This window comes from Neoarius graeffei, chromosome 27, assembly GCF_027579695.1.
Source record: "Neoarius graeffei isolate fNeoGra1 chromosome 27, fNeoGra1.pri, whole genome shotgun sequence".
Classification (NCBI taxonomy): domain Eukaryota; kingdom Metazoa; phylum Chordata; class Actinopteri; order Siluriformes; family Ariidae; genus Neoarius; species Neoarius graeffei.
The window spans coordinates 54,658,994-54,684,801 of NC_083595.1; the positions used below are offsets into that span (position 1 = coordinate 54,658,994).

Here is a 25,808-nt window from a genome sequence, read left to right on the forward strand (position 1 = left end):
AATATGGTGTTTCTGGAAACTCATCAGCATCAACTAGCAAATAATGACTAGAATTGCATAGCAGCTAGTGTCAGATAAAAAGTAGTATTAGTGACCATGAGCATAACTAATTATGGCACTTCAAGAAACTGATGTGGATTTAATTGGGAAAAAATGCATCAGTAAGCAAAAATGACTAACATCAAATTGTGATTCGCATCAGCTGTGTGTACCCAACCCAATACGGTGCTTCAGATAACAATGATGCAGATTTGATTAGCAAAATAAAAACAGTTAGCAAATAACAACTAGCGTGAAATAGCAACTAGCATCAGCTGCATATGAATGACCAAATACGGTGCTTCAGGAAACAGTGACACAGATTACTGCAGTGTTATTTGTGATCCTGCGAGCTGATGGAAAAACAAAATAACTCATTGTTTGTGTTGCTGCATCACCACGATGGCTCTGTGAGCGACAAACTCAGTGTTTATGATGTCCTGAAAGTGTCATAACAACATTATGTCAACAAAATTCTCTCACTTGAGCCGCAATGGCAGTCGAGTCCTGTTGGAATGAAACATTTATAAATACTGTTGAGATAATATTCAGGATTAAGTATATAAGTTGTCATGAAAGGCTTATGACTCAGACTCAGATTTATTGTCATTCAACCATGTGACATGATAAGAACGAAACGCAGTTACCCAGGTCTTGGTGTGTGCAGCATGAATAAGTAACTAAATTAACTAAATAAGTAAAATAGTTAAATAACAGCGGGCGGCACGGTGGCGTAGTGGTTAGCGCTGTCGCCTCACAGCAAGAAGGTCTGGGTTCGAGCCCCGTGGCCGGCGAGGGCCTTTCTGTGCGGAGTTTGCATGTTCTCCCCGTGTCCGTGTGGGTTTCCTCCGGGTGCTCCGGTTTCCCCCACAGTCCAAAGACATGCAGGTTAGGTTAACTGGTGACTCTAAATTGAGCGTAGGTGTGAATGTGAGTGTGAATGGTTGTCTGTGTCTATGTGTCAGCCCTGTGATGACCTGGCGACTTGTCCAGGGTGAACCCCGCCTTTCACCCATAGTCAGCTGGGATAGGCTCCAGCTCGCCTGCGACCCTGTAGAACAGGATAAAGCGGCTACAGATGATGAGATATTCATGAAATTATTATTAATTACAGACCACAGAATTACTATTATTGTTATTAATTAATTAAAATTCATTTCCTATACATTCTAATTTCATAAATATGAACAAAATGAATTTTAAATACACACATAATTTAATAAATTTAATAAATCAAACATTTGTGATGAAAATTAATAAAATGTAATTGAAGTTTAAATTCTAACCACCTATTTGAATTATATAAACACACAAAATACCAGAATGATTCAAACTTGTTTATGGAAGCAACCAAATGTGTTTATTTGTGTGTATTTCTATAAAATACCTCAAAGTACTTCAATAAAGTAGAGTGCAGGTGCTAAACTGGCCTGCCTCCCATTGGAAATGTGTGACATGTTATGAAGCACAAAAATACAATGACAGAAGCCCCAGACTGCTCAGCAACTGAAGTTGTATATCAAGCAAGAATGAGAAAGAATTTCACTTTCAGAACCTCAGGAATTAGTGACTCACTTCATAAACAGTTAGTTAAAAAAAAAAAAAAACGTTATGTAATACAGTAATAAACTTTTCTGGAATGTTTTACAGGCATCAAATTTAGACAAAAAAACAACAAAGTTTATCAGTTTGAACAGTAAATATCTTGTCTTTGTGTTGTATTCAACTGAATATCCATTGCAAATCATTACATTCTGTTTTTATTGATGTTTTATCTGGCATCCAACTTTGTTGGAAACAGGATTGTAAATAAAATCACAACATCATGTAGCTCTCGGGTTAACACAGGACTAACATATCAGCTCAATTATTTTTTTTCTCTTCAAAACATTTGTTCAGACCTTAAAAAGGATTAAATGTGTTGTTCATAATGCTACAGAACACCTCCATAACTGCCCCCCCCCATATATGGGGGGTGGAGCTCCATAACGCTCCACCCCCCATATACTGAACACTACACACCTTGCCAATGTGCTTTAATACTGTGAACTGTTGCTGCTCGTGGTTTTGCTGCTGTACTTTCACACTGTTGCACTGAACACCTTTAAGCTGTTGCCACTGCAGTACATTGTGCAATATTTTACTGTCCTTTGAATTTTAATGTTATCCTAGATAGCTTTTATTTTAGTTTATTCTATTTTTAAATCCAAACTTAGTTTATTCTATTTGTTATTTAACTCATCTCATTATCTGTAGCCGCTTTATCCTTCTACAGGGTCGCAGGCGAGCTGGAGCCTATCCCAGCTGACTACGGGTGAAAGGCGGGGTTCACCCTGGACAAGTCGCCAGGTCATCACAGGGCTGACACATAGACACAGACAACCATTCACACTCACATTCACACCTACGCTCAATTTAGAGTCACCAGTTAACCTAACCTGCATGTCTTTGGACTGTGGGGGAAACCGGAGCACCCGGAGGAAACCCACGTGGACACGGGGAGAACATGCAAACTCCACACAGAAAGGCCCTCGCCGGCCACGGGGCTTGAACCCAGACCTTCTTGCTGTGAGGTGACAGTGATAACCACTACACCACCATGCCGCCTCAATTTCATGAATATATATATATATATATTATTTCAATATGACACTAAAAATGCAAACAAATAATTTATGACAATTTTTTTCGTCAAATAAAAAAAGTAAATTAATTGCTTGTTTTTGATGACAACAAAAAATATATGTTTTTCTCCAAATAAAGAAATGGAGCTCAGGGGTGTTTTAAACTTGACGCTACAGTGGTACTGCATCACTATAATGTCTGAAGTAATGACCTTGAGTCAGAACATTAATAAGAAGTAAACAGCGCAGGAATCTGGAGAGGTGCTAACGGCGACGCAAGTTCCTCATCAGAGGCCACTTCATGGCCTTCACTTAGCACACAGACGGAGTTGTGCAGGAGCAGGATGTAATAGAGCAGAGCCTGTGGTGACACTCGTCTGTTTACCACCTGCTGTCTGGTGGGAAATCAACGGCTGGGTTCAATTCTCTCTCTCTCTGTCTGTCTGTCGTTGTTTTTTTTTTTTTATTATTTCCTTAACAAAGTGCATGCTGACCTTTCAACATGCTGCGTCCCTCTGAGAGAGTCGATGTGGAACTCCCCGGTGACGGACAAAGGACAGACCCACTGCTGCACAGCCACTCAAAAACACTACTGTGTGTGTGTGTGTGTGTGTTATTCTTCCCAAAGACTGCACATACTCTCAAACCTCCAGCTCTGTTTTTCCTTCTCTATCTGTCAGTAACACAGGAGACATAGTGTTGAAAAACAGCAGGATAATCACCGTAATTTCTGGACTATATGTCATTTTTTGTTTGTTTTTTAAAAATTCATGTAAACAGCAGAAAAAACAAATATATAATATAATATTTTTACTAGTTTTACTACACTACAATCTCAGGAGGGCGGCACGGTGGTGTAGTGGTTAGCGCTGTCGCCTCACAGCAAGAAGGTCCGGGTTCGAGCCCCGTGGCCGGCGAGGGCCTTTCTGTGCGGAGTTTGCATGTTCTCCCCGTGTCCATGTGGGTTTCCTCCGGGTGCTCCGGTTTCCCCCACAGTCCAAAGACATGCAGGTTAGGTTAACTGGTGACTCTAAATTGAGCGTAGGTGTGAATGTGAGTGTGAATGGTTGTCTGTGTCTATGTGTCAGCCCTGTGATGACCTGGCGACTTGTCCAGGGTGTACCCCGCCTTTCGCCCGTAGTCAGCTGGGATAGGCTCCAGCTCGCCTGCGACCCTGTAGAACAGGATAAAGCGGCTAGAGATAATGAGATGAGATGAGAGACAATCTCAGGAAATAAAGCACATTATTGTCCCTTTAGGGCTACAGCGGCTTGTCACTGGGGCAGGACCCTCTAAGCTACTTATCTGTACCCTTTATATACTGCTGGGGAACATATTTGTACCTTTTTGGGCCTAAAAAGGTACACGTCATTACCTTGAGGTCCAATAATGAGCCCTGGGGGTACATTAGTGTAGCTTGTACCTCAGGGGACAGAAATGGACTCCTACTGTACCCCCATTTCTCACAGTGTAATTATGGTAAACTAAACTACACCGATCAGCCATCACATTTAAACCACTGAGAGGTGAAGAAGTGAGTAACATTGTTTATCTCATTACAGTGGCACCTGTCGAGGGGTGGGGTTTATTATGGGTGGGGTTTATTAACCAGCAAGAGATCAGTCAGCTCTTGAAGTTGATGTGTTGGAAGCAGGAAAAATGGGCGAGTGTAAGGATCTGAGTGACTTTGACAAGGGCCAAATTGTGATGGTGAGATGACTGGGTCTGAGCATCAACAAAATGAGACATCTTGTGGGGTGTTCCCGGTATGCAGTGGTTAGTACCGAACAAAAGTGTTCCAAGGATCCAAAGGACAACCGGTGAACCGGCAACAGCGTCATGGGATACCCAAAACTCATTCATGTGGGGAGTGAAGGTGAGCAGGTCTGGTCTGATCCTATGGAAGAGCTTCTGGAGTAGAAACTGCTGAAAAAGTGAATGCTGGCTCTGATAGAAAGGAGTCCAATCACACAGTGTATTGCAGCTTGCTGCGTCTGGAGCTATGTAGCTGCAGATCAGTCAGAGAGCCCATACTGACCCCCTGTACACCACTGAAAGACCTACAATGGCCATGTGAGAATCAGACCTGGACCATGGAGCAATGGAAGAAGATGGCCTGGTCTGATGAATCATGTGTGTGTGTGTGTGTGTGTGTGTGTGTGTTGAGATGGCAGCAGGATGCACTGTGGGATGAAGGCGATCCAGAGGAGGCAGTGTGATGCTCGAGACAGTGTTCTGCTGGGAAACCTTGGGTCCTGTGTTCATATGAATGATTGACATGTAGCACCAACCTGAACATTGTTACAGACCAAGTTCATGCCTTCATGGCAGAAGTATTCCCGAACGGCACTGAACTCTTTCAGCAGGATAATGCTCCTTGACACACTGCAGAAACTGTTCAGGAACATGACAAAGAGCTCAAGGTGTATTCAGACCCAGCCTCTGAATTCTGGAGATCTCAATCTGATCAGCATCTCTGGGACATGCTGGAGAAATAAGTCTGATCCATGGAGGCCACACCCACAACTTACAGGACTCAGAGGATCTGCTGCTGACATCTTGGTGTCAGATCCCACAGCACATGCATGAATGAATGTATCCTTGCTCTTATCATTTTTTTTTTTTAATTATGGAATGAATGTAATTTTAGATATTTGTTATAGTATGAATGTGTTTATGGTTGGAGGATGGGGGGGTGATGGGAGTGGTGTGGGAGTGCTGGAGGGAGGGATGGTATGGTCTTGATGGGACAGGGGCAGTGGGTTAGGACATCCAATGTCTCTGTACCTTACATATATCCCTGTCTTTTGTATGTCTCACTGGTAACGTATTGCACGTTACTTTTATCTGGTTTTTTTTTTTTGGTGTTTTGTTTTTTTTTGTCTTTTTATGGTGCTGCAACCACCCTGTCTCCAAGACAAATTTCTCCTTGGTGGAGACTAATAAAGAAACCTAACCTAACCTAACACCTTCAGAGGTCTTGTGGAGTCCAGGCCTCGAGGCTCAGAGCTGTTCTGGTGGCACAAGGAGATCTTCAGAACATGAGGCAGCTGGTTTTAATGTAATGTTATGGCTGATCGGTATGTGTGAAAATTAGCATAACATTTTATGTGTGTGTGCTCTAATGGAAATGAATGGAACAAAACAAACTAAAAATATAAAATCTGGTGATACAAGTGAAGTATGTTTTGATACAACAATCATCATAATAAGCATCTTTTTAAGCATATAATTATTTACTTCATAAAAAAATCAGGTTTTTAGATTTTCCATCATTTACTTTTTTGTTCTCGCTTCGCATAAATTGTATTTTCTTTTGGTAAATAAAAGCATTTTAGAATTTACAAAGGATTTTATGTAATTTCTTCTTGCATTTTATATTAAAAAAACATTTGTCATTAAATTGTTTACTAATTTTAACACATTGTTCATACTGTATATAGGACATCACATTCATATGAAAATACATTTTATTTATTTGTAAATGTTACTATAAATCTAGCTCAGACTTTCATGCAATGTAATGTAATGTAACACCATGTGTTTATTTTATAAAAAGAGCATTTATTTCAAAGATTTTTCCGCTTCGTAGATTGAAGCACATAATAAAGCAACAGTACAATGTTCATAAAATATAAGTGTGATGTTGTAACAGTTTCTTACATGTCGAAATACTGATATTCGTATGAATACTAAAATAAGAACTTTTAAAATTGTACAAATAGTTACCATAAAATCGACATAGAAATTAGCCGTTCTTTCACCGCGACAGGACAGATTGCTATTTTTCTCACAAGGGAGAATAAAATACGCCAAAAAATATTAAAGAAAATAAAAACAAACAAAAAAGAGAAGTCACTGGAAATAATGATAGTCATAATAATTATATCATAAAATAATAAGCATAATAATTGTAATAAAAAGACATATGTGAAACTGGTAGGCGTGAGATTGAACCTCAAGAGACATTTTGCACATTTGTACTGCACACAGGTTACATGGGTTTTAGTTTGTTTTTGGATATAGTGTTCACTTTAAAAAAAAGAAATGCACTGTGCTGCGAGAGTGTCCGTGATTTAAGGCGGTTTCTGAGCTCACATGTCTTTCTTTGTGATTGTGATTGTTGATCAGGGTTGTTTTTTTTAATTCATTGTTTTTTTCTTAATTCTGTGAAAGCTAATACAGATGAAAGCAAAAATAATGCAAAATAAAAAAAAAAAAAAGACCAGTTTGGTGTCATTCCTCCGTTGTCCTTATGGAGGTGCTGTTGACGAGGGACATGTCTCAAATCGCTGATTTTTCTGTGTGTTGTGTTAATAATAATAAGGCAACTGTTTTTTTCTCTCTCTCTCTCCGGCGTGAGCTTGTTCACAGTATCAGCAATCAACGTCGAACAGGTCGCGTCCCACACGCACTGCTTTGACTTTCTGTACGTCCTGTGTCAGAGGTGTTTGTTTATACTGTTTTGTTTTTTTATATATATTTTAATTCCGTTTTTTTCATTTTTTGTCTGCTCCATCTGTTCCGATCACGCCTACGTAAAAGATTCCTAGTTGTATACTCGATGTATACTGGAACAAAAAACGACCTAAATAGATGAACGTTGTGGAATTGCTTATAGTAAACGTCACACAGCACATGTCGTTAGTGGAAGTGATGAAAAAAGGGGCGGGGAGGTGTTTTTGAGTGGACAGGGTCTTTTTTTTTGTTTGTTTTTTTTTGTTTGTTTTTTTTTTGTTTTTTTTGCAAAGATGAACGTGATCCGTCGTTAAGAGTTGTCTTCAGTTGCCGAGTCTTTGGTGCCGTACAGATCGGCCAGTTTTTTGAAACGTGGCCCCCAGTTCTGAAGGTAGTCGTAATCCAGGTCCGAATCCGTGGTCACTGATTCCAGAGAGCTCAGAGAGCCAGCGATGGAGCCCCGCCCCTCGTAGCCGTACACCTGGATGGAGTCGTATGGTGGTGCCGTCGGGTCGTTGTCAGCGTCGCATACTCGCGTCTTGATGAACTCGTCAACGTCTACGCCGGTGCCGGCAGGTCGGAGCCCAGCGCGGACGCTGTAGCTCAGCTCAGGTTTGATGTCTTTGCGAGGCAGGAAGCCGTTGATGCCGTCGGGGTTCTGCAGTGTTGCGATGTCGAACGCCTCCGTGTCCTCCTCACCACCACCTTCATCATCATACGTGATGATGTTCTCACGGATGTCCTCCTCTTCGAACATGATCAGGGGCTCCTTCTTCTGACGCCTCAAAGCCACGAACAGAACCACGATCGCTGTGGAAGAACATCGGATTAGTCGATATTTAATTTGTCATTTATCCACGTATTTTTAATCTATTAAACATGCATTTCTACATAAAAATGTAAAATAGTAGGTGGGGTCAATGCAAATAGAATAATTTGTCACCTGCAGCCTGAAAATCCCTTCAGGAACTGAAATTGCGTTTAAATTTAATCACTGAAGGGCAGGTAATAAATTTGCATAAACTTGATTATGACTCGTACAAATTGACACCATTATTTTATTAATGTTTCTCAAAATTGTATTCCATTCTCTAAATATTTTTTAAAAAATGTAATTATGACTTCTTATTTTACATTTTGCATTAAAGCAGAATTGTATTTAATATATTCAGTATATTTTCAGTTTGATTGTACCAGCAGTTAAACCATCTCGGTAAAACTCTCTTGGACTGTGACGTATTTGCTGTGATGTCGTGAGCGTTACCGAGCAGGATGACGATGCAGGCGAGGATGGCGATGAGCGCTCCGGTGCTGAGGCCCGCCGGCAGGAATAACGGTTCCACGTTACAGGACAGGATGGTCTGTTTGGCGTCGCAGCTACACACTCGGATCAGGAGGGTGTTGGTGCTGCTGAGAGGAGGCACTCCGTTATCGCTGATCTCGATGGGCAGAGCGTAAACGTCCTGGGTCATCCTGCTGAAACTCTTCCGGATCACCACCACTGTAGCCGTGCTGTCTGTAACATTCAGCAAGAAACAACAGATGGAAAAAAAAAACCCTCAGTGGAATGAGCAGAAGCAAGGAGAAGATCATGATGGTTGGTATGCATTAAGTTTGCATTTATTTCTTGTATTTATTGGTCATATTTGTACTGTTTACATCAGGGGTCATCAAACTACAGCCCGTGGGCTGACTCCGGCCCGCCACCCCCCTTTGACCGGCCCCCCAGCCCCTCTGCCCCCCACCACTTGAACCGGCCCTATGAGGCAATCCCCAAAAGTGGTCATGGCCTATTTTTTAAAATTGCTTTTTGGCAAATAATAACGTCTGCATCTTGTATTTTGTTGATTTTATCAATTAAAATTGATATTTAGTTATAAAATGAACTATTCATATTTTCTGAATTTTCATCATATGCTCGCGATCAAGCAGTGACAGGCAGCGCACGCGCAGAGAACTGTCAGTGTTCAGGACAGCAAAATGGCGAGCGGTCAGCGAAAAGCTGACAGAGAGTGCAGTATAATTTCACTGTTTTTTTTTAAATGTATTTATTTTATAGGCCTATTTATTTGACCTTTATTAAGTGCTGCACACAATTATTATTAATATTATTAATAATATCAACAGGCCTACCTACAATTTATAATTTTCCACTCACCTTTGCCAGTGTCAATCACCTCAACTAGGCAGATGTTTCTTACCTTGACAGCTTTGATGTTATTTTTATTAGAAAATAAATAAATGGAATATCTGTGGTATTTCAAATTAAAACAAAGTGTGAAGACTCGATTACTACTTTTGCAAACCACTAGTAAAGATAAACAAATATGTGCCAGGAATCAAGTGTTGATATAGTAGTGTGGATATAGTAGTGTGGATATAGTAGTGTGGATATAGTAGCGTGGATATAGTAGCAGGGATATAGTAGTGGGGATATAGTAGCGTGGATATAGAAGCATGGATATAGTAGTGTGGATATAGTAGCGTGGATATAGAAGCATGGATATAGTAGTGGGGATATAGTAGCGGGGATATAGAAGCATGGATATAGTAGTGGGGATATAGTAGCGTGGATATAGAAGCATGGATATAATAGTGGGGATATAGTAGCGGGAATATAGAAGCATGGATATAGAAGCATGGATATAGTAGTGGGGATATAGAAGCATGGATATAGTAGCGGGGATATAGAAGCATGGATATAGTAGCAGGGATATAGTAGCGGGGATATAGTAGTGTGGATATAGTAGTGGGGGTATAGTAGTGGGGATATAGTAGCGTGGATATAGTAGTGTGGAAATAGTAGTGGGGATATAGTAGCGGGGATATAGAAGCATGGATATAGTAGTGGGGATATAGTAGCGGGGATATAGAAGCATGGATATAGAAGCATGGATATAGTAGTGGGGATATAGAAGCATGGATATAGTAGCGGGGATATAGAAGCATGGATATAGTAGCGGGGATATAGTAGTGGGGATATAGTAGCAGGGATATAGTAGTGGGGATATAGAAGCATGGATATAGTAGCGGGGATATAGAAGCATGGATATAGTAGCGGGGATATAGTAGCGGGGATATAGTAGCGTGGATATAGAAGCATGGATATAGTAGTGGGGATATAGAAGCATGGATATAGTAGCGGGGATATAGAAGCATGGATATAGTAGCGGGGATATAGTAGCGGGGATATAGAAGCATGGATATAGTAGCGGGGATATAGTAGCGTGGATATAGTAGTGGGGATATAGTAGTGGGGATATAGTAGCGGGGATATAGAAGCATAGATATAGTAGTGGGGATATAGTAGCGGGGATATAGAAGCATGGATATAGTAGCGGGGATATAGAAGCATGGATATAGTAGCGGGGATATAGAAGCATGGATATAGTAGCGGGGATATAGAAGCATGGATATAGTAGCGGGGATATAGTAGTGGGGATATAGTAGTGGGGATATAGTAGCGGGGATATAGAAGCATGGATATAGTAGTGGGGATATAGTAGCGGGGATATAAAAGCATGGATATAGTAGCGGGGATATAGTAGTGGGGATATAGTAGCGGGGATATAGTAGCATGGATATAGTAGTGGGGATATAGTAGCGTGGATATAGAAGCATGGATATAGTAGCGGGGATATAGAAGCGGGGATATAGAAGCATGGATATAGTAGCGGGGATATAGTAGCGGGGATATAGAAGCATGGATATAGTAGCGGGGATATAGTAGCGTGGATATAGTAGTGGGGATATAGTAGCGGGGATATAGTAGCGGGGATATAGAAGCATGGATATAGTAGCGGGGATATAGAAGCATGGATATAATAGCGGGGATATAGTAGCGGGGATATAGTAGCGGGGATATAGTAGCGGGGATATAGAAGCATGGATATAGTAGCAGGGATATAGTAGCGGGGATATAGTAGCGGGGATATAGAAGCATGGATATAGTAGCGGGGATATAGTAGCGGGGATATAGAAGCATGGATATAGTAGCGGGGATATAGAAGCATGGATATAGTAGCGGGGATATAGAAGCATGGATATAGTAGCGGGGATATAGTAGCGGGGATATAGAAGCATGGATATAGTAGCGGGGATATAGTAGCGGGGATATAGAAGCATGGATATAGTAGTGTGGATATAGTAGCGGGGATATAGAAGCATGGATATAGTAGCAGGGATATAGTAGCATGGGGATATAGAAGCATGGATATAGTAGCGGGGATATAGTAGCGGGGATATAGTAGCGGGGATATAGAAGCATGGATATAGTAGCGGGGATATAGTAGCGGGGATATAGTAGCATGGATATAGTAGCGGGGATATAGTAGCGTGGATATAGTAGCGTGGATATAGTAGCGGGGATACAGTAGCGGGGATACAGTAGCGGGGATATAGTAGCGTGGATATAGTACTGTGGATATAGTAGCGTGGATATAGTAGCGGGGATATAGTAGCGTGGATATAGTAGCGGGGATATAGAACTGGGGATATAGTAGCGGGGATATAGTAGCGGGGATATAGTAGCGGGGATAAAGTAGCGTGGATATAGTAGCGGGGATATAGAACTGGGGATATAGTAGCAGGGATATAGTAGCGGGGATATAGTAGCGGGTATATAGTAGCGGGGATATAGTAGCGTGGATATAGTAGCGGGGATATAGTAGCGTGGATATAGTAGTGTGGATATAGTAGCGGGGATATAGTAGCGGGGATATAGAAGCATGGATATAGTAGCAGGGATATAGTAGTATGGGGATATAGAAGCATGGATATAGTAGCGGGGATATAGTAGCAGGGATATAGTAGTGGGGATATAGTAGCATGGATATAGTAGCGGGGATATAGTAGCGTGGATATAGTAGCGGGGATATAGTAGCGGGGATATAGTAGCGGGGATATAGTAGCGGGGATATAGTAGCGTGGATATAGTAGCGGGGATACAGTAGCGGGGATATAGAACTGGGGATATAGTAGCGGGGATATAGTAGCGTGGATATAGTACCGTGGATATAGTACTGTGGATATAGTAGCGTGGATATAGTAGCGGGGATATAGTAGCGTGGATATAGTAGCGGGGATATAGAACTGGGGATATAGTAGCGGGGATATAGTAGCGGGGATATAGTAGCGGGGATATAGTAGCGGGGATATAGAACTGGGGATATAGTAGCAGGGATATAGTAGTGGGGATATAGTAGCGGGTATATAGTAGCGGGGATATAGTAGCGTGGATATAGTAGCGGTGATATAGTAGCGTGGATATAGTAGTGGGGATATAGTAGCGGGGATATAGTAGCGGGGATATAGAAGCATGGATATAGTAGTGTGGATATAGTAGCGGGGATATAGTAGCGGGGATATAGAAGCATGGATATAGTAGTGTGGATATAGTAGCGGGGATATAGTAGCGGGGATATAGAAGCATGGATATAGTAGCGGGGATATAGTAGTGGGGATATAGTAGCGTGGATATATTAGCGGGGATATAGTAGCATGGATATAGTAGCGGGGATATAGTAGCGGGGATATAGTAGCGGGGATATAGTAGCGGGGATATAGTAGCGTGGATATAGTAGCGGGGATATAGTAGCGGGGATACAGTAGCAGGGATATAGAACTGGGGATATAGTAGCGGGGATATAGTAGCGTGGATATAGTACCGTGGATATAGTACCGTGGATATAGTAGCGTGGATATAGTAGCGTGGATATAGTAGCGGGGATATAGAACTGGGGATATAGTAGCGTGGATATAGTAGCGTGGATATAGTAGCGGGGATATAGTAGCGGGGATATAGTAGCGGGGATATAGTAGCGGGGATATAGAACTGGGGATATAGTAGCGGGGATATAGTAGCGGGGATATAGTAGTGGGGATATAATAGTGGGGATATAGTCGTGTGGATATAGTAGCATGGATATAGTAGCGGGGATATAGTAGCGTGGATATAGTAGCGTGGATATAGTAGCGGGGATACAGTAGCGGGGATACAGTAGCGGGGATATAATACTGTGGATATAGTAGCGTGGATATAGTAGCGGGGATATAGAACTGGGGATATAGTAGCGGGGATATAGTAGCGGGGATAAAGTAGCGTGGATATAGTAGCGGGGATATAGAACTGGGGATATAGTAGCAGGGATATAGTAGCGGGGATATAGTAGCGGGTATATAGTAGCGGGGATATAGTAGCGTGGATATAGTAGCGGGGATATAGTAGCGTGGATATAGTAGTGTGGATATAGTAGCGGGGATATAGTAGCGGGGATATAGAAGCATGGATATAGTAGCAGGGATATAGTAGTATGGGGATATAGAAGCATGGATATAGTAGCGGGGATATAGTAGCAGGGATATAGTAGCGGGGATATAGTAGCGGGGATATAGTAGCGGGGATATAGTAGCGGGGATATAGTAGCGTGGATATAGAAGCATGGATATAGTAGTGGGGATATAGTAGCATGGATATAGTAGCGGGGATATAGTAGCGTGGATATAGTAGCGTGGATATAGTAGCGGGGATATAGTAGCGGGGATATAGTAGCGGGGATATAGTAGCGTGGATATAGTAGCATGGATATAGTAGTGGGGATATAGTAGCATGGATATAGTAGCGGGGATATAGTAGCGTGGATATAGTAGCGTGGATATAGTAGCGGGGATATAGTAGCGGGGATATAGTAGCGGGGATATAGAAGCATGGATATAGTAGCATGGATATAGTAGTGGGGATATAGTAGCATGGATATAGTAGCGGGGATATAGTAGCGTGGATATAGTAGCGTGGATATAGTAGCGGGGATATAGTAGCGGGGATATAGTAGCGGGGATATAGTAGCGTGGATATAGTAGCGGGGATACAGTAGCGGGGATATAGAACTGGGGATATAGTAGCGGGGATATAGTAGCGTGGATATAGTACCGTGGATATAGTACTGTGGATATAGTAGCGTGGATATAGTAGCGGGGATATAGTAGCGTGGATATAGTAGCGGGGATATAGAACTGGGGATATAGTAGCGGGGATATAGTAGCGGGGATATAGTAGCGGGGATATAGTAGCGGGGATATAGAACTGGGGATATAGTAGCAGGGATATAGTAGCGGGTATATAGTAGCGGGGATATAGTAGCGTGGATATAGTAGCGGTGATATAGTAGCGTGGATATAGTAGTGGGGATATAGTAGCGGGGATATAGTAGCGGGGATATAGAAGCATGGATATAGTAGTGTGGATATAGTAGCGGGGATATAGTAGCGGGGATATAGAAGCATGGATATAGTAGCGGGGATATAGTAGCGGGGATATAGTAGCGTGGATATATTAGCGGGGATATAGTAGCATGGATATAGTAGCGGGGATATAGTAGCGGGGATATAGTAGCGTGGATATAGTAGCGGGGATATAGTAGCGTGGATATAGTAGCGGGGATATAGTAGCGGGGATACAGTAGCAGGGATATAGAACTGGGGATATAGTAGCGGGGATATAGTAGAGTGGATATAGTACCGTGGATATAGTACCGTGGATATAGTAGCGTGGATATAGTAGCGGGGATATAGAACTGGGGATATAGTAGCGTGGATATAGTAGCGTGGATATAGTAGCGGGGATATAGTAGCGGGGATATAGTAGCGTGGATATAGTAGCGGGGATATAGTAGCGGGGATATAGAACTGGGGATATAGTAGCAGGGATATAGTAGCGGGGATATAGTAGTGGGGATATAATAGTGGGGATATAGTCGTGTGGATATAGTAGTGGGGATATAGTAGTGGGGATATAGTAGAGGGGATATAGTCATGTGGATATAGTAGTGGGGATATAGTAGTGTGGGTATAGTAGTGGGGATATAGTAGTGGGGATATAGTAGCGTGGATATAGTAGTGGGGATATAGTAGTGGGGATTTAGTAGTGGGGATATAGTCATGTGGATATAGTAGTGGGGATATAGTCATGTGGATATAGTAGTGGGGATATAGTAGTGTGGGTATAGTAGTGGGGATATAGTAGTGGGGATATAGTCGTGGGGATATAGTCGTGGGGATATAGTCATGTGGATATAGTAGTGGGGATATAGTAGTGGGGATATAGTAGTGTGGATATAGTAGCGGGGATATAGTAGCGGGGATATAGAACTGGGGATATAGTAGCGTGGATATAGTAGCGTGGATATAGTAGCGGGGATATAGTAGCGGGGATATAGTAGCGTGGATATAGTAGCGGGGATATAGTAGCGGGGATATAGAACTGGGGATATAGTAGCGGGGATATAGTAGCGGGGATATAGTAGTGGGGATATAATAGTGGGGATATAGTAGCGTGGATATAGTAGTGGGGATATAGTAGTGGGGATATAGTAGAGGGGATATAGTCGTGTGGATATAGTAGTGGGGATATAGTAGTGTGGGTATAGTAGTGGGGATATAGTAGTGGGGATATAGTAGCGTGGATATAGTAGTGGGGATATAGTAGTGGGGATGTAGTAGTGGGGATATAGTCATGTGGATATAGTAGTGGGGATATAGTCATGTGGATATAGTAGTGGGGATATAGTAGTGTGGGTATAGTAGTGGGGATATAGTAGTGGGGATATAGTCGTGGGGATATAGTCGTGGGGATATAGTCGTGGGGATATAGTCATGTGGATATAGTAGTGGGGATATAGTAGTGGGGATATAGTAGTGTGGGTATAGTAGTGGGGATATAGTAGTGGGGATATAGTAGTGGGGATATAGTAGTGGGGATATAGTAGCGTGGATATAGTAGTGTGGGTATAGTAGTGGAGATATAGTAGTGTGGGTATAGTAGTGGGGATATAGTAGTGGGGATATAGTCGTGTGGATATAGTAGTGGGGATATAGTAGTGTGGGTATAGTAGTGGGGATATAGTAGTGTGGATATAGTAGTGGGGATATAGTAGTGTGGATATAGTAGTGGGGATATAGTAGTGGGGATATAGTAGTGGGGATATAGTCGTGTGGATATAGTAGCGGGGATATAGTAGTGTGGGTATAGTAGTGGGGATTTAGTAGTGGGGGATCTAGTAGTGGGGATATAGTAGTGTGGGTATAGTAGCGTGGATATAGTAGCGGGGATATAGTAGCGTGGATATAGTAGTGGGGAAATAGTAGTGGGGATATACAGTAGTAGTGGGGATATAGTAGTGTGGGTATAGTAGCGTGGATATAGTAGCGGGGATATAGTAGTGTGGATATAGTAGTGGGGATATAGTAGTGGGGATATAGTAGTGTGGGTATAGTAGTGGGGATATAGTAGAGGGGATATAGTAGTGGGGATATACAGTAGTAGTGGGGATATAGTAGTGGGGATATAGTAGTGTGGGTATAGTAGCGTGGATATAGTAGCGGGGATATAGTAGTGTGGATATAGTAGTGGGGATATAGTAGAGGGGATATAGTAGTGGGGATATACAGTAGTAGTGGGGATATAGTAGTGGGGATATAGTAGTGTGGGTATAGTAGCGTGGATATAGTAGTGGGGATATAGTAGTGGGGATATACAGTAGTAGCATGGATATAGTAGTGGGGGATATAGTAGTGGGGATATAGTAGTGGGGATATAGTCGTGTGGATATAGTAGCGGGGATATAGTAGTGTGGGTATAGTAGTGGGGATTTAGTAGTGGGGGATCTAGTAGTGGGGATATAGTAGTGTGGGTATAGTAGTGGGGATATAGTCGTGTGGATATAGTAGTGGGGATATAGTAGTGTGGGTATAGTAGTGGGGGATATAGTCGTGTGGATATAGTAGCGGGGATATAGTAGTGTGGGTATAGTAGTGGGGATTTAGTAGTGGGGGATCTAGTAGTGGGGATATAGTAGTGTGGGTATAGTAGCGTGGATATAGTAGCGGGGATATAGTAGCGTGGATATAGTAGTGGGGAAATAGTAGTGGGGATATACAGTAGTAGTGGGGATATAGTAGTGTGGGTATAGTAGCGGGGATATAGTAGTGTGGATATAGTAGTGGGGATATAGTAGTGGGGATATAGTAGTGTGGGTATAGTAGTGGGGATATAGTAGAGGGGATATACAGTAGTAGTGGGGATATAGTAGTGTGGGTATAGTAGCGTGGATATAGTAGCGGGGATATAGTAGTGTGGATATAGTAGTGGGGATATAGTAGAGGGGATATAGTAGTGGGGATATACAGTAGTAGTGGGGATATAGTAGTGTGGGTATAGTAGCGTGGATATAGTAGCGGGGATATAGTAGCGTGGATATAGTAGTGGGGATATAGTAGTGGGGATATACAGTAGTAGTGTGGATATAGTAGTGGGGATATAGTAGTGTGGGATCTAGTAGTGGGGATATAGTAGCGGGGATATCGTAGTGTGGATATAGTAGTGGGGATATAGTAGTGTGGATATAGTAGTGGGGATATAGTAGTGGGGATATAGTAGTGTGGGTATAGTAGTGGGGATATAGTAGTGGGGGTATAGTAGTGGGGATATAGTAGTGGGGGTATAGTAGTGGGGATATAGTAGTGTGGGTATAGTAGTGGGGATATAGTAGTGGGGATATAGTAGCGTGGATATAGTAGTGGGGATATAGTAGTGGGGATATAGTAGTGGGGATATACAGTAGTAGTGTGGGTATAGTAGCGTGGATATAGTAGTGTGGGTATAGTAGCGTGGATATAGTAGTGGGGATATAGTAGTGTGGATATAGTAGTGGGGATATAGTAGTGTGGATATAGTAGTGGGGATATAGTAGTGGGGATATAGTAGTGGGGGTATAGTAGTGGGGATACAGTAGTGGGGGTATAGTAGTGGGGGTATAGTAGTGGGGATATAGTAGTGGGGGTATAGTAGTGTGGATATAGTAGTGGGGATATAGTAGTGGGGATATAGTAGTGTGGGTATAGTAGTGGGGATATAGTAGTGGGGGTATAGTAGTGGGGATATAGTAGTGGGGGTATAGTAGTGGGGATATAGTAGCGGGGATATAGTAGCGGGGATATAGTAGTGGGGGTATAGTAGTGGGGATATAGTAGTGGGGGTATAGTAGTGTGGATATAGTAGTGGGGATATAGTAGTGGGGATATAGTAGTGTGGGTATAGTAGTGGGGATATAGTAGTGGGGGTATAGTAGTGGGGATATAGTAGTGGGGGTATAGTAGTGGGGATATAGTAGCGGGGATATAGTAGCGTTGATATAGTAGCGGGGATATAGTAGCGGGGATATAGTAGTGTGGGTATAGTAGCGTGGATATAGTAGCCTGGGTATAGTAGCGTGGATATAGTAGTGGGGATATAGTAGCGTGGATATAGTAGTGGGGATATAGTAGTGTGGATATAGTAGTGGGGATATAGTAGTGTGGGTATAGTAGTGGGGATATAGTAGTGGGGGTATAGTAGTGGGGATATAGTAGTGGGGGTATAGTAGTGTGGATATAGTAGTGGGGATATAGTAGTGGGGATATAGTAGTGGGGGTATAGTAGTGGGGATATAGTAGTGGGGGTATAGTAGTGGGGATATAGTAGTGGGGATATAGTAGCGTGGGTATAGTAGCGTGGATATAGTAGCGGGGATATAGTAGTGTGGATATAGTAGTGGGGATATAGTAGTGGGGATATAGTAGTGGGGATATAGTAGTGTGGGTATAGTAGTGGGGATATAGTAGTGGGGGTATAGTAGTGGGGATATAGTAGTGGGGGTATAGTAGCATGGATATAGTAGTGTGGATATAGTAGTGGGGATATAGTAGTGGGGATATAGTAGTGTGGATATAGTAGTGGGGATATAGTAGTGGGGATATAGTAGTGTGGGTATAGTAGTGGGGATATAGTAGTGGGGGTATAGTAGTGTGGGTATAGTAGCGTGGATATAGTAGCGTGGGTATAGTAGCGTGGATATAGTAGCGGGGATATAGTAGTGGGGATATAGTAGCGGGGATATAGTAGTGGGGATATAGTAGTGTGGGTATAGTAGTGGGGATATAGTAGTGGGGGTATAGTAGTGGGGATATAGTAGTGGGGGTATAGTAGTGGGGATATAGTAGCGGGGATATAGTAGTGGGGATATAGTAGCGGGGATATAGTAGTGGGGATATAGTAGTGGGGATATAGTAGTGGGGATATAGTAGTGTGGGTATAGTAGTGGGGATATAGTAGTGGGGGTATAGTAGTGGGGATATAGTAGTGGGGGTATAGTAGTGGGGATATAGTAGTGGGGGTATAGTAGTGTGGATATAGTAGTGTGGATATAGTAGTGGGGATATAGTAGTGTGGGTATAGTAGTGGGGGTATAGTAGTGGGGATATAGTAGTGGGGATATAGTAGTGTGGGTATAGTAGCGTGGATATAGTAGTGTGGGTATTGTAGCGTGGATATAGTAGCGTGGATATAGTAGCGTGGATATAGTAGTGGGGATATAGTAGTGTGGATATAGTAGTGGGGATATAGTAGTGTGGGTATAGTAGTGGGGATATAGTAGTGTGGATATAGTAGTGGGGATATAGTAGTGTGGGTATAGTAGCGTGGATATAGTAGCGTGGGTATAGTAGTGGGGATATAGTAGTGGGGATATAGTAGTGGGGATATAGTAGTGTGGGTATAGTAGTGGGGATATAGTAGTGTGGATATAGTAGTGGGGATATAGTAGTGTGGGTATAGTAGCGTGGATATAGTAGCGTGGGTATAGTAGTGGGGATATAGTAGTGGGGGTATAGTAGTGGGGGTATAGTAGCGGGGATATAGTAGTGGGGATATAGTAGCGGGGATATAGTAGCGGGGATATAGTAGTGGGGGTATAGTAGTGGGGATATAGTAGTGGGGATATAGTAGTGGGGGTATAGTAGTGTGGATATAGTAGTGGGGATATAGTAGCGGGGATATAGTAGTGGGGGTATAGTAGTGTGGATATAGTAGTGTGGATATAGTAGTGGGGATATAGTAGTGTGGGTATAGTAGTGGGGGTATAGTAGTGGGGATATAGTAGTGGGGATATAGTAGTGTGGGTATAGTAGCGTGGATATAGTAGTGTGGGTATTGTAGCGTGGATATAGTAGCGTGGATATAGTAGCGTGGATATAGTAGTGGGGATATAGTAGTGTGGATATAGTAGTGGGGATATAGTAGTGTGGGTATAGTAGTGGGGATATAGTAGTGTGGATATAGTAGTGGGGATATAGTAGTGTGGGTATAGTAGCGTGGATATAGTAGCGTGGGTATAGTAGTGGGGATATAGTAGTGGGGATATAGTAGTGGGGATATAGTAGTGTGGGTATAGTAGTGGGGATATAGTAGTGTGGATATAGTAGTGGGGATATAGTAGTGTGGGTATAGTAGCGTGGATATAGTAGCGTGGGTATAGTAGTGGGGATATAGTAGTGGGGGTATAGTAGTGGGGGTATAGTAGCGGGGATATAGTAGTGGGGATATAGTAGCGGGGATATAGTAGCGGGGATATAGTAGTGGGGGTATAGTAGTGGGGATATAGTAGTGGGGATATAGTAGTGGGGGTATAGTAGTGTGGATATAGTAGTGGGGATATAGTAGCGGGGATATAGTAGTGGGGGTATAGTAGTGGGGATATAGTAGTGGGGATATAGTAGTGGGGATATAGTAGTGTGGGTATAGTAGTGGGGATATAGTAGTGTGGATATAGTAGTGGGGATATAGTAGTGTGGGTATAGTAGCGTGGATATAGTAGCGTGGGTATAGTAGTGGGGATATAGTAGTGGGGGTATAGTAGTGGGGGTATAGTAGCGGGGATATAGTAGTGGGGATATAGTAGCGGGGATATAGTAGCGGGGATATAGTAGTGGGGGTATAGTAGCGGGGATATAGTAGCGGGGATATAGTAGTGGGGGTATAGTAGTGGGGATATAGTAGTGGGGATATAGTAGTGGGGGTATAGTAGTGTGGATATAGTAGTGTGGATATAGTAGTGTGGATATAGTAGTGGGGATATAGTAGTGGGGATATAGTAGTGGGGGTATAGTAGTGGGGATATAGTAGTGGGGATATAGTAGTGTGGATATAGTAGTGGGGATATAGTAGTGGGGATATAGTAGTGGGGGTATAGTAGTGGGGATATAGTAGTGGGGATGGCTGTGCCAGGCTAGTAATCTCTACGACACAGTGAGGCCTGCTGGTAGTCAGATTTGTCTGGGTCATACAATTCTATGTTATATAGCTGACCCGACCCCGGCCCCCCCATCACAGTCAGGAACGACAATGTGGCCCCCAGAGAAAAAAGTTTGGTGACCCCTGGTTTACATGATTTGTATTTGCATGATTTATGTTAGTTGTATATTTTGTCCTTCTGTTCCATCAATTCTCCCAAAACAAATTCCTGATTCTGATTCATCTGATAAAGTGATCCTGATTCTGACACATTTAGGATTCTTCTGAGAAATTGATGATTTATTCTTGGAGTAGTGTTTACGATTCTTCAGACAATGTGATGAAGATTCTTCTGATAATTGATTGAGATGTTTCTGATTAAGTAATTCTGATTCTTGTGAATAAGTGTTTCTGGTTCTTCTGACAGACTGAGTCTGACTCTTCTGCATTTCTGATCCTTCTGTTATAGTGATTATGATTCTTCTAATAAATTGATTCTTCAGATAATGTGATTGTGATTCCTCTGAGAAAGTGATTGAGTCCTCTCCTAATGTTATTTCAATAAATCTGATGAAGTGATTCTGATTCATCTCATAATGTTATTCTGATTCATCTGATAAAGTGACTCGGATTCATTTGATAAAGTGATTCTGATTCTTCTGATGAGATGTGGAAATATGAGTCCATGACACGCTGCTGGTGATCAGTGTTATAAAAGATACTCATGATATCTGTGAAATGCTCCAAAAAAGTGTACTGTGATGTAATTTATCGCAATAATAACATCAGATCTTAATAGTGCCATACCGCTAAGCCAAAGACGTTCACTTCTCATTTCACTTCATTGCGTCTTTATTCACTTTTACACCTCAGCCAATCAGAAAGTCTGTACGACCCCCAACCATGAAAATGATCAATTTCCATAAACAGTGTTTATACTGCTAATAACGGAGGTTAAGATGATCAGAATCTGTGTTTTATGATGATCGTTACAGGGTTCCTGCTATAAAATCTAAAGAGCTCGTGTGGGTCAATGGCACAGAACAGTGAAATTAGTGAACAGAACATTCATCTGCTGCTGGAAGTGTAATCAGAGCGGCGGTGGAGGACGGCATATTGGTTTTATTCCAGCAGGGGAAAAGTGGATGGATGAGTGCCAACACGCTTTCCCAGAGCGCAAGGTCATACACTCGGAGGAAAGATGGAGCGAGTTCATTTAGGGGCCTGCGGATCAGTAATTTTCCCTCCCCGTGGAGTCGTTGTCTTCAGAGCTCTAATGAGACGCCTTCAGTGCTCAGACGGTGTGACACGCTCTAACCACTCTATCAATCTCCGCTTATCTATTAGCTTTCTGTATAATATTCTCTGTGGAAGATTACCATGGGTCCAGTAAAGCACAGAGTCGTCACTGAGAACAGGAACAAACGGCTCCTGTGGGTCTCGCCTGGGGGGGGGGTGATACACAAGGAGCTGTTTGGAGCTCAGGTCTGATATCGGCAGTTAGCGTTCTGTCGTACGATGATGTAATCATTATTATTATTACTGAGGGATCAGTGTAGGGACAAAGAATCTGTCCAAAATAGATCATTCTAAAGCGTCTGAAACGTCTCAGTGTCTGAGATCGCATGTTAATGTAAATGATTAAATAAATAAATAAATCTGAGCTCCCCGGGAAATTATATTTATGCCCATGAGGACTGTAGTCGAATGCTTTACCTTGGGGAAGAAAAAAAAATGCAAAATTAACAATGCAAATTTGCTTGCAGTAGATTATTATTATTATTATTATTAATAATAATAATAATAATAATAATAATAATAATAATAATAAATGCATTTACATTTTATGTATTTATTTATTTTTATCTTCGTCCAAAAATCTGCAAGTGCTTCATATATAAAATATTAAAAGACCAATGTGCTTTTAATAAAATACTAAACTAATAAAATCAGCCAATCATTAAGGAAAACTATACAATTCTACAAGAATACAAATTATAAACATTTTATTTATTAATATTAAAAATAAATAAATAAGCAAGAAATTGGGTTTCTAACAGCATAATATTGTGTGTGTGTGTGTGTGCGCGTGTGCGTGAGTGATTATTTTAAAACTAATTTTTAAGGTGTAATGTTTGAAGTGTAAATTCAGTTTATTGCACAAAAATCGGCAGCACGGTGGTGTAGTGGTTAGCGCTGTCGCCTCACAGCAAGAAGGTCCGGGTTCGAGCCCCGTGGCCGGCGAGGGCCGTTCTGTGTGGAGTTTGCATGTTCTCCCCGTGTCCGCGTGGGTTTCCTCCGGGTGCTCCGGTTTCCCCCACAGTCCAAAGACATGCAGGTTAGGTTAACTGGTGACTCTAAATTGAGCGTAGGTGTGAATGTGAGTGTGAATGGTTGTCTGTGTCTATGTGTCAGCCCTGTGATGACCTGGAGACTTGTCCAGGGTGAACCCCGCCTTTCGCCCATAGTCAGCTGGGATAGGATCCAGCTCGCGACCCTGCACAGGATAAGCGGTGATGGATGGAATGGATGCACAAAAATCTTGCTGTATCTCAGGGATCACAAACCATTCACACACTGTTGATGCTCCTGAATATCGGAGCGTGATCTTCGTTGTGATTTTAATAACTGATCTTAATGATCTGGTCAGATATCTGAGGAAAATTAGTGTAAATAAAAAGCCAAACAGCTTCAGCTACCTCCTAGCTCGCTAAATCATAGTCATGACGTGTCGTGTCGATAATCTTCCGTATCCGAGCAACAGCACTCTGCTGACCTGTTACACTTTAATTTATTCCACAGTGACTGGATATGAGTGATCACACACTCTGATTGGCTACTCTACTACTACTACTAGGATATCAGCTCATATATTGTGAGTAGAGAAAAACAATATGGCAGAGTGTTTTGCTGAACCAACCGAGGACGAAATAAAACCCCCAAATTGTGATCAAGTATTTAAAAGAAACAGTAATAGATCAAAGAATATAGTTTTTTTGCTTTGTTTTGTTTTTTCCTTTCCAGAATATCTCCTGTTCCACACTCCAGCCCAGCTGGTGGAGGTAATGCACCTTTAAGTTGGTTTGCCAACTGCCAAAAAACCCTGAAGAAGAAGAAAACCCCAAAAAATACAAAAACAGCAACAAAATATGGAATAAAAGTATTTGATGGTAAGAACATATCTGTTTTTGTTTCAAGAATTATTATTATTATTATCGCATTTTTCACACATTGCTCCAGTCATTTTGCCGGTTTGTTTACATTCTAAGTGGAAATTATTTTGTCAGACATTTTGTGTAAAGTTTTTACTTATTGAATTTGTAAAAAATAAAAATAAAAATGCTCCGTTTCTCAAAATCCAGTGAATGTTGATAGAATAAAACAGTTATTCCACTCAATCTTGGTGCTACGTCATTTGACCTCGTCGGCTACCAGCTCATGTATGACTCGATTTCATGGAATAACTGTTAAATATTTTCATTTAAATTCTTCTGTTCATATAGAACGTGTCTCTGAATACAGCTGTGATTAAAAATTAGAGCTTTTGTGGTCATGTGATTAAAACTCTTCATTTTAACGCAGTTTTCCTGATACGGATCCGAATAATGAGCTCAGGGTGAAGATGGAAATGAGGACGTTCAGTTCACCACTGACTTTCATTAAACCTCCCGTGATAACAGGAAGTTAAAGGTTTCACACTGGACACATTGAACACCGAGATAAACGATCGGATTTGAAAAAAAAAAACCCTCGATTTTTAAAGAGTCTCCGATAACAGCAGTCCGTCTGAGCGCCTCGATCCGTCTCAGTCGCATCATCAGCGTTTGAAACGTGGCGAGTGAAAAAGAGCTCGTTTCCACTCTCATTATAACCAATCCCACAGAGGAGAGAGAGAGCTGTATATACATTATCCCTCGCTCTTTCTCTCTTCACTTCTGTTCTGTTGCTCCACAGACACCTAAAGAGCCGTCTGTAAAGAGCGTTTATCTCCGACTTTAAAAGGTCCATTTAAAGAGCTTTATCACGTGCTTTTCTCCTGCGGTTCTGATGCTCGGGACACTGAATGTCTCTCATCAAGTTCATCACTCACTTCAAAATGGAAGTTAATGATTTTTTTAAGTAAAAGAGAGTTTTATATGGGGAAACTTTTTTTATATTATATACTTATTTTTTATATTTTTAAACTTTATTTTTAAGTATAAAAATAAACTTGTACTGATTGAACTTCACAATTTCTTCTTAAATGTTTAATCAAAGCATTGATTATTATTATTATTATTCACCACACACACACACACGAGCAAGCGATTAAACACCAAAAGAAGTAGAACAACTTTATTCATCACATGTGAAATTCCTCTCTGCCTTTAACCCATCTGAAGCAGTGAACACACACATAAGTGAGCAATGAGCACACACACACACACACACCCAGAGCAGCGGGCAGCTATGCTACAGCACCCGGGGAGCAGTCAGGGGTTCGGGGCCTCGCTCAAGGGCACCTCAGCCTCAGGCCACCCCACGCTATTCTAACCTGCATGTCTTTGGACTGTGGGGGAAACCGGAGCACCCGGAGGAAACCCACG

General features: G+C 41.9%; 1 protein-coding gene across 2 annotated transcripts in view; it reads right to left on the reverse strand.

Annotated features, from left to right (window-relative positions):
- Positions 1–6,206: 6,206 nt before the first annotated feature.
- Positions 6,207–25,808, reverse strand: part of cdh11 (cadherin 11, type 2, OB-cadherin (osteoblast)) — a 146,482-nt gene continuing 126,880 nt past the window's right edge. For both annotated transcript variants that reach the window (XM_060911914.1, XM_060911915.1), the window contains 2 exons: positions 8,386–8,637; positions 6,207–7,931 (listed from right to left, as the gene is read on the reverse strand). In XM_060911914.1, the coding sequence (XP_060767897.1) occupies positions 7,432–7,931; positions 8,386–8,637 (752 nt within the window). In that variant the 3' untranslated portion in view covers positions 6,207–7,431. The remainder of the gene's footprint in view (positions 7,932–8,385; positions 8,638–25,808) is intronic.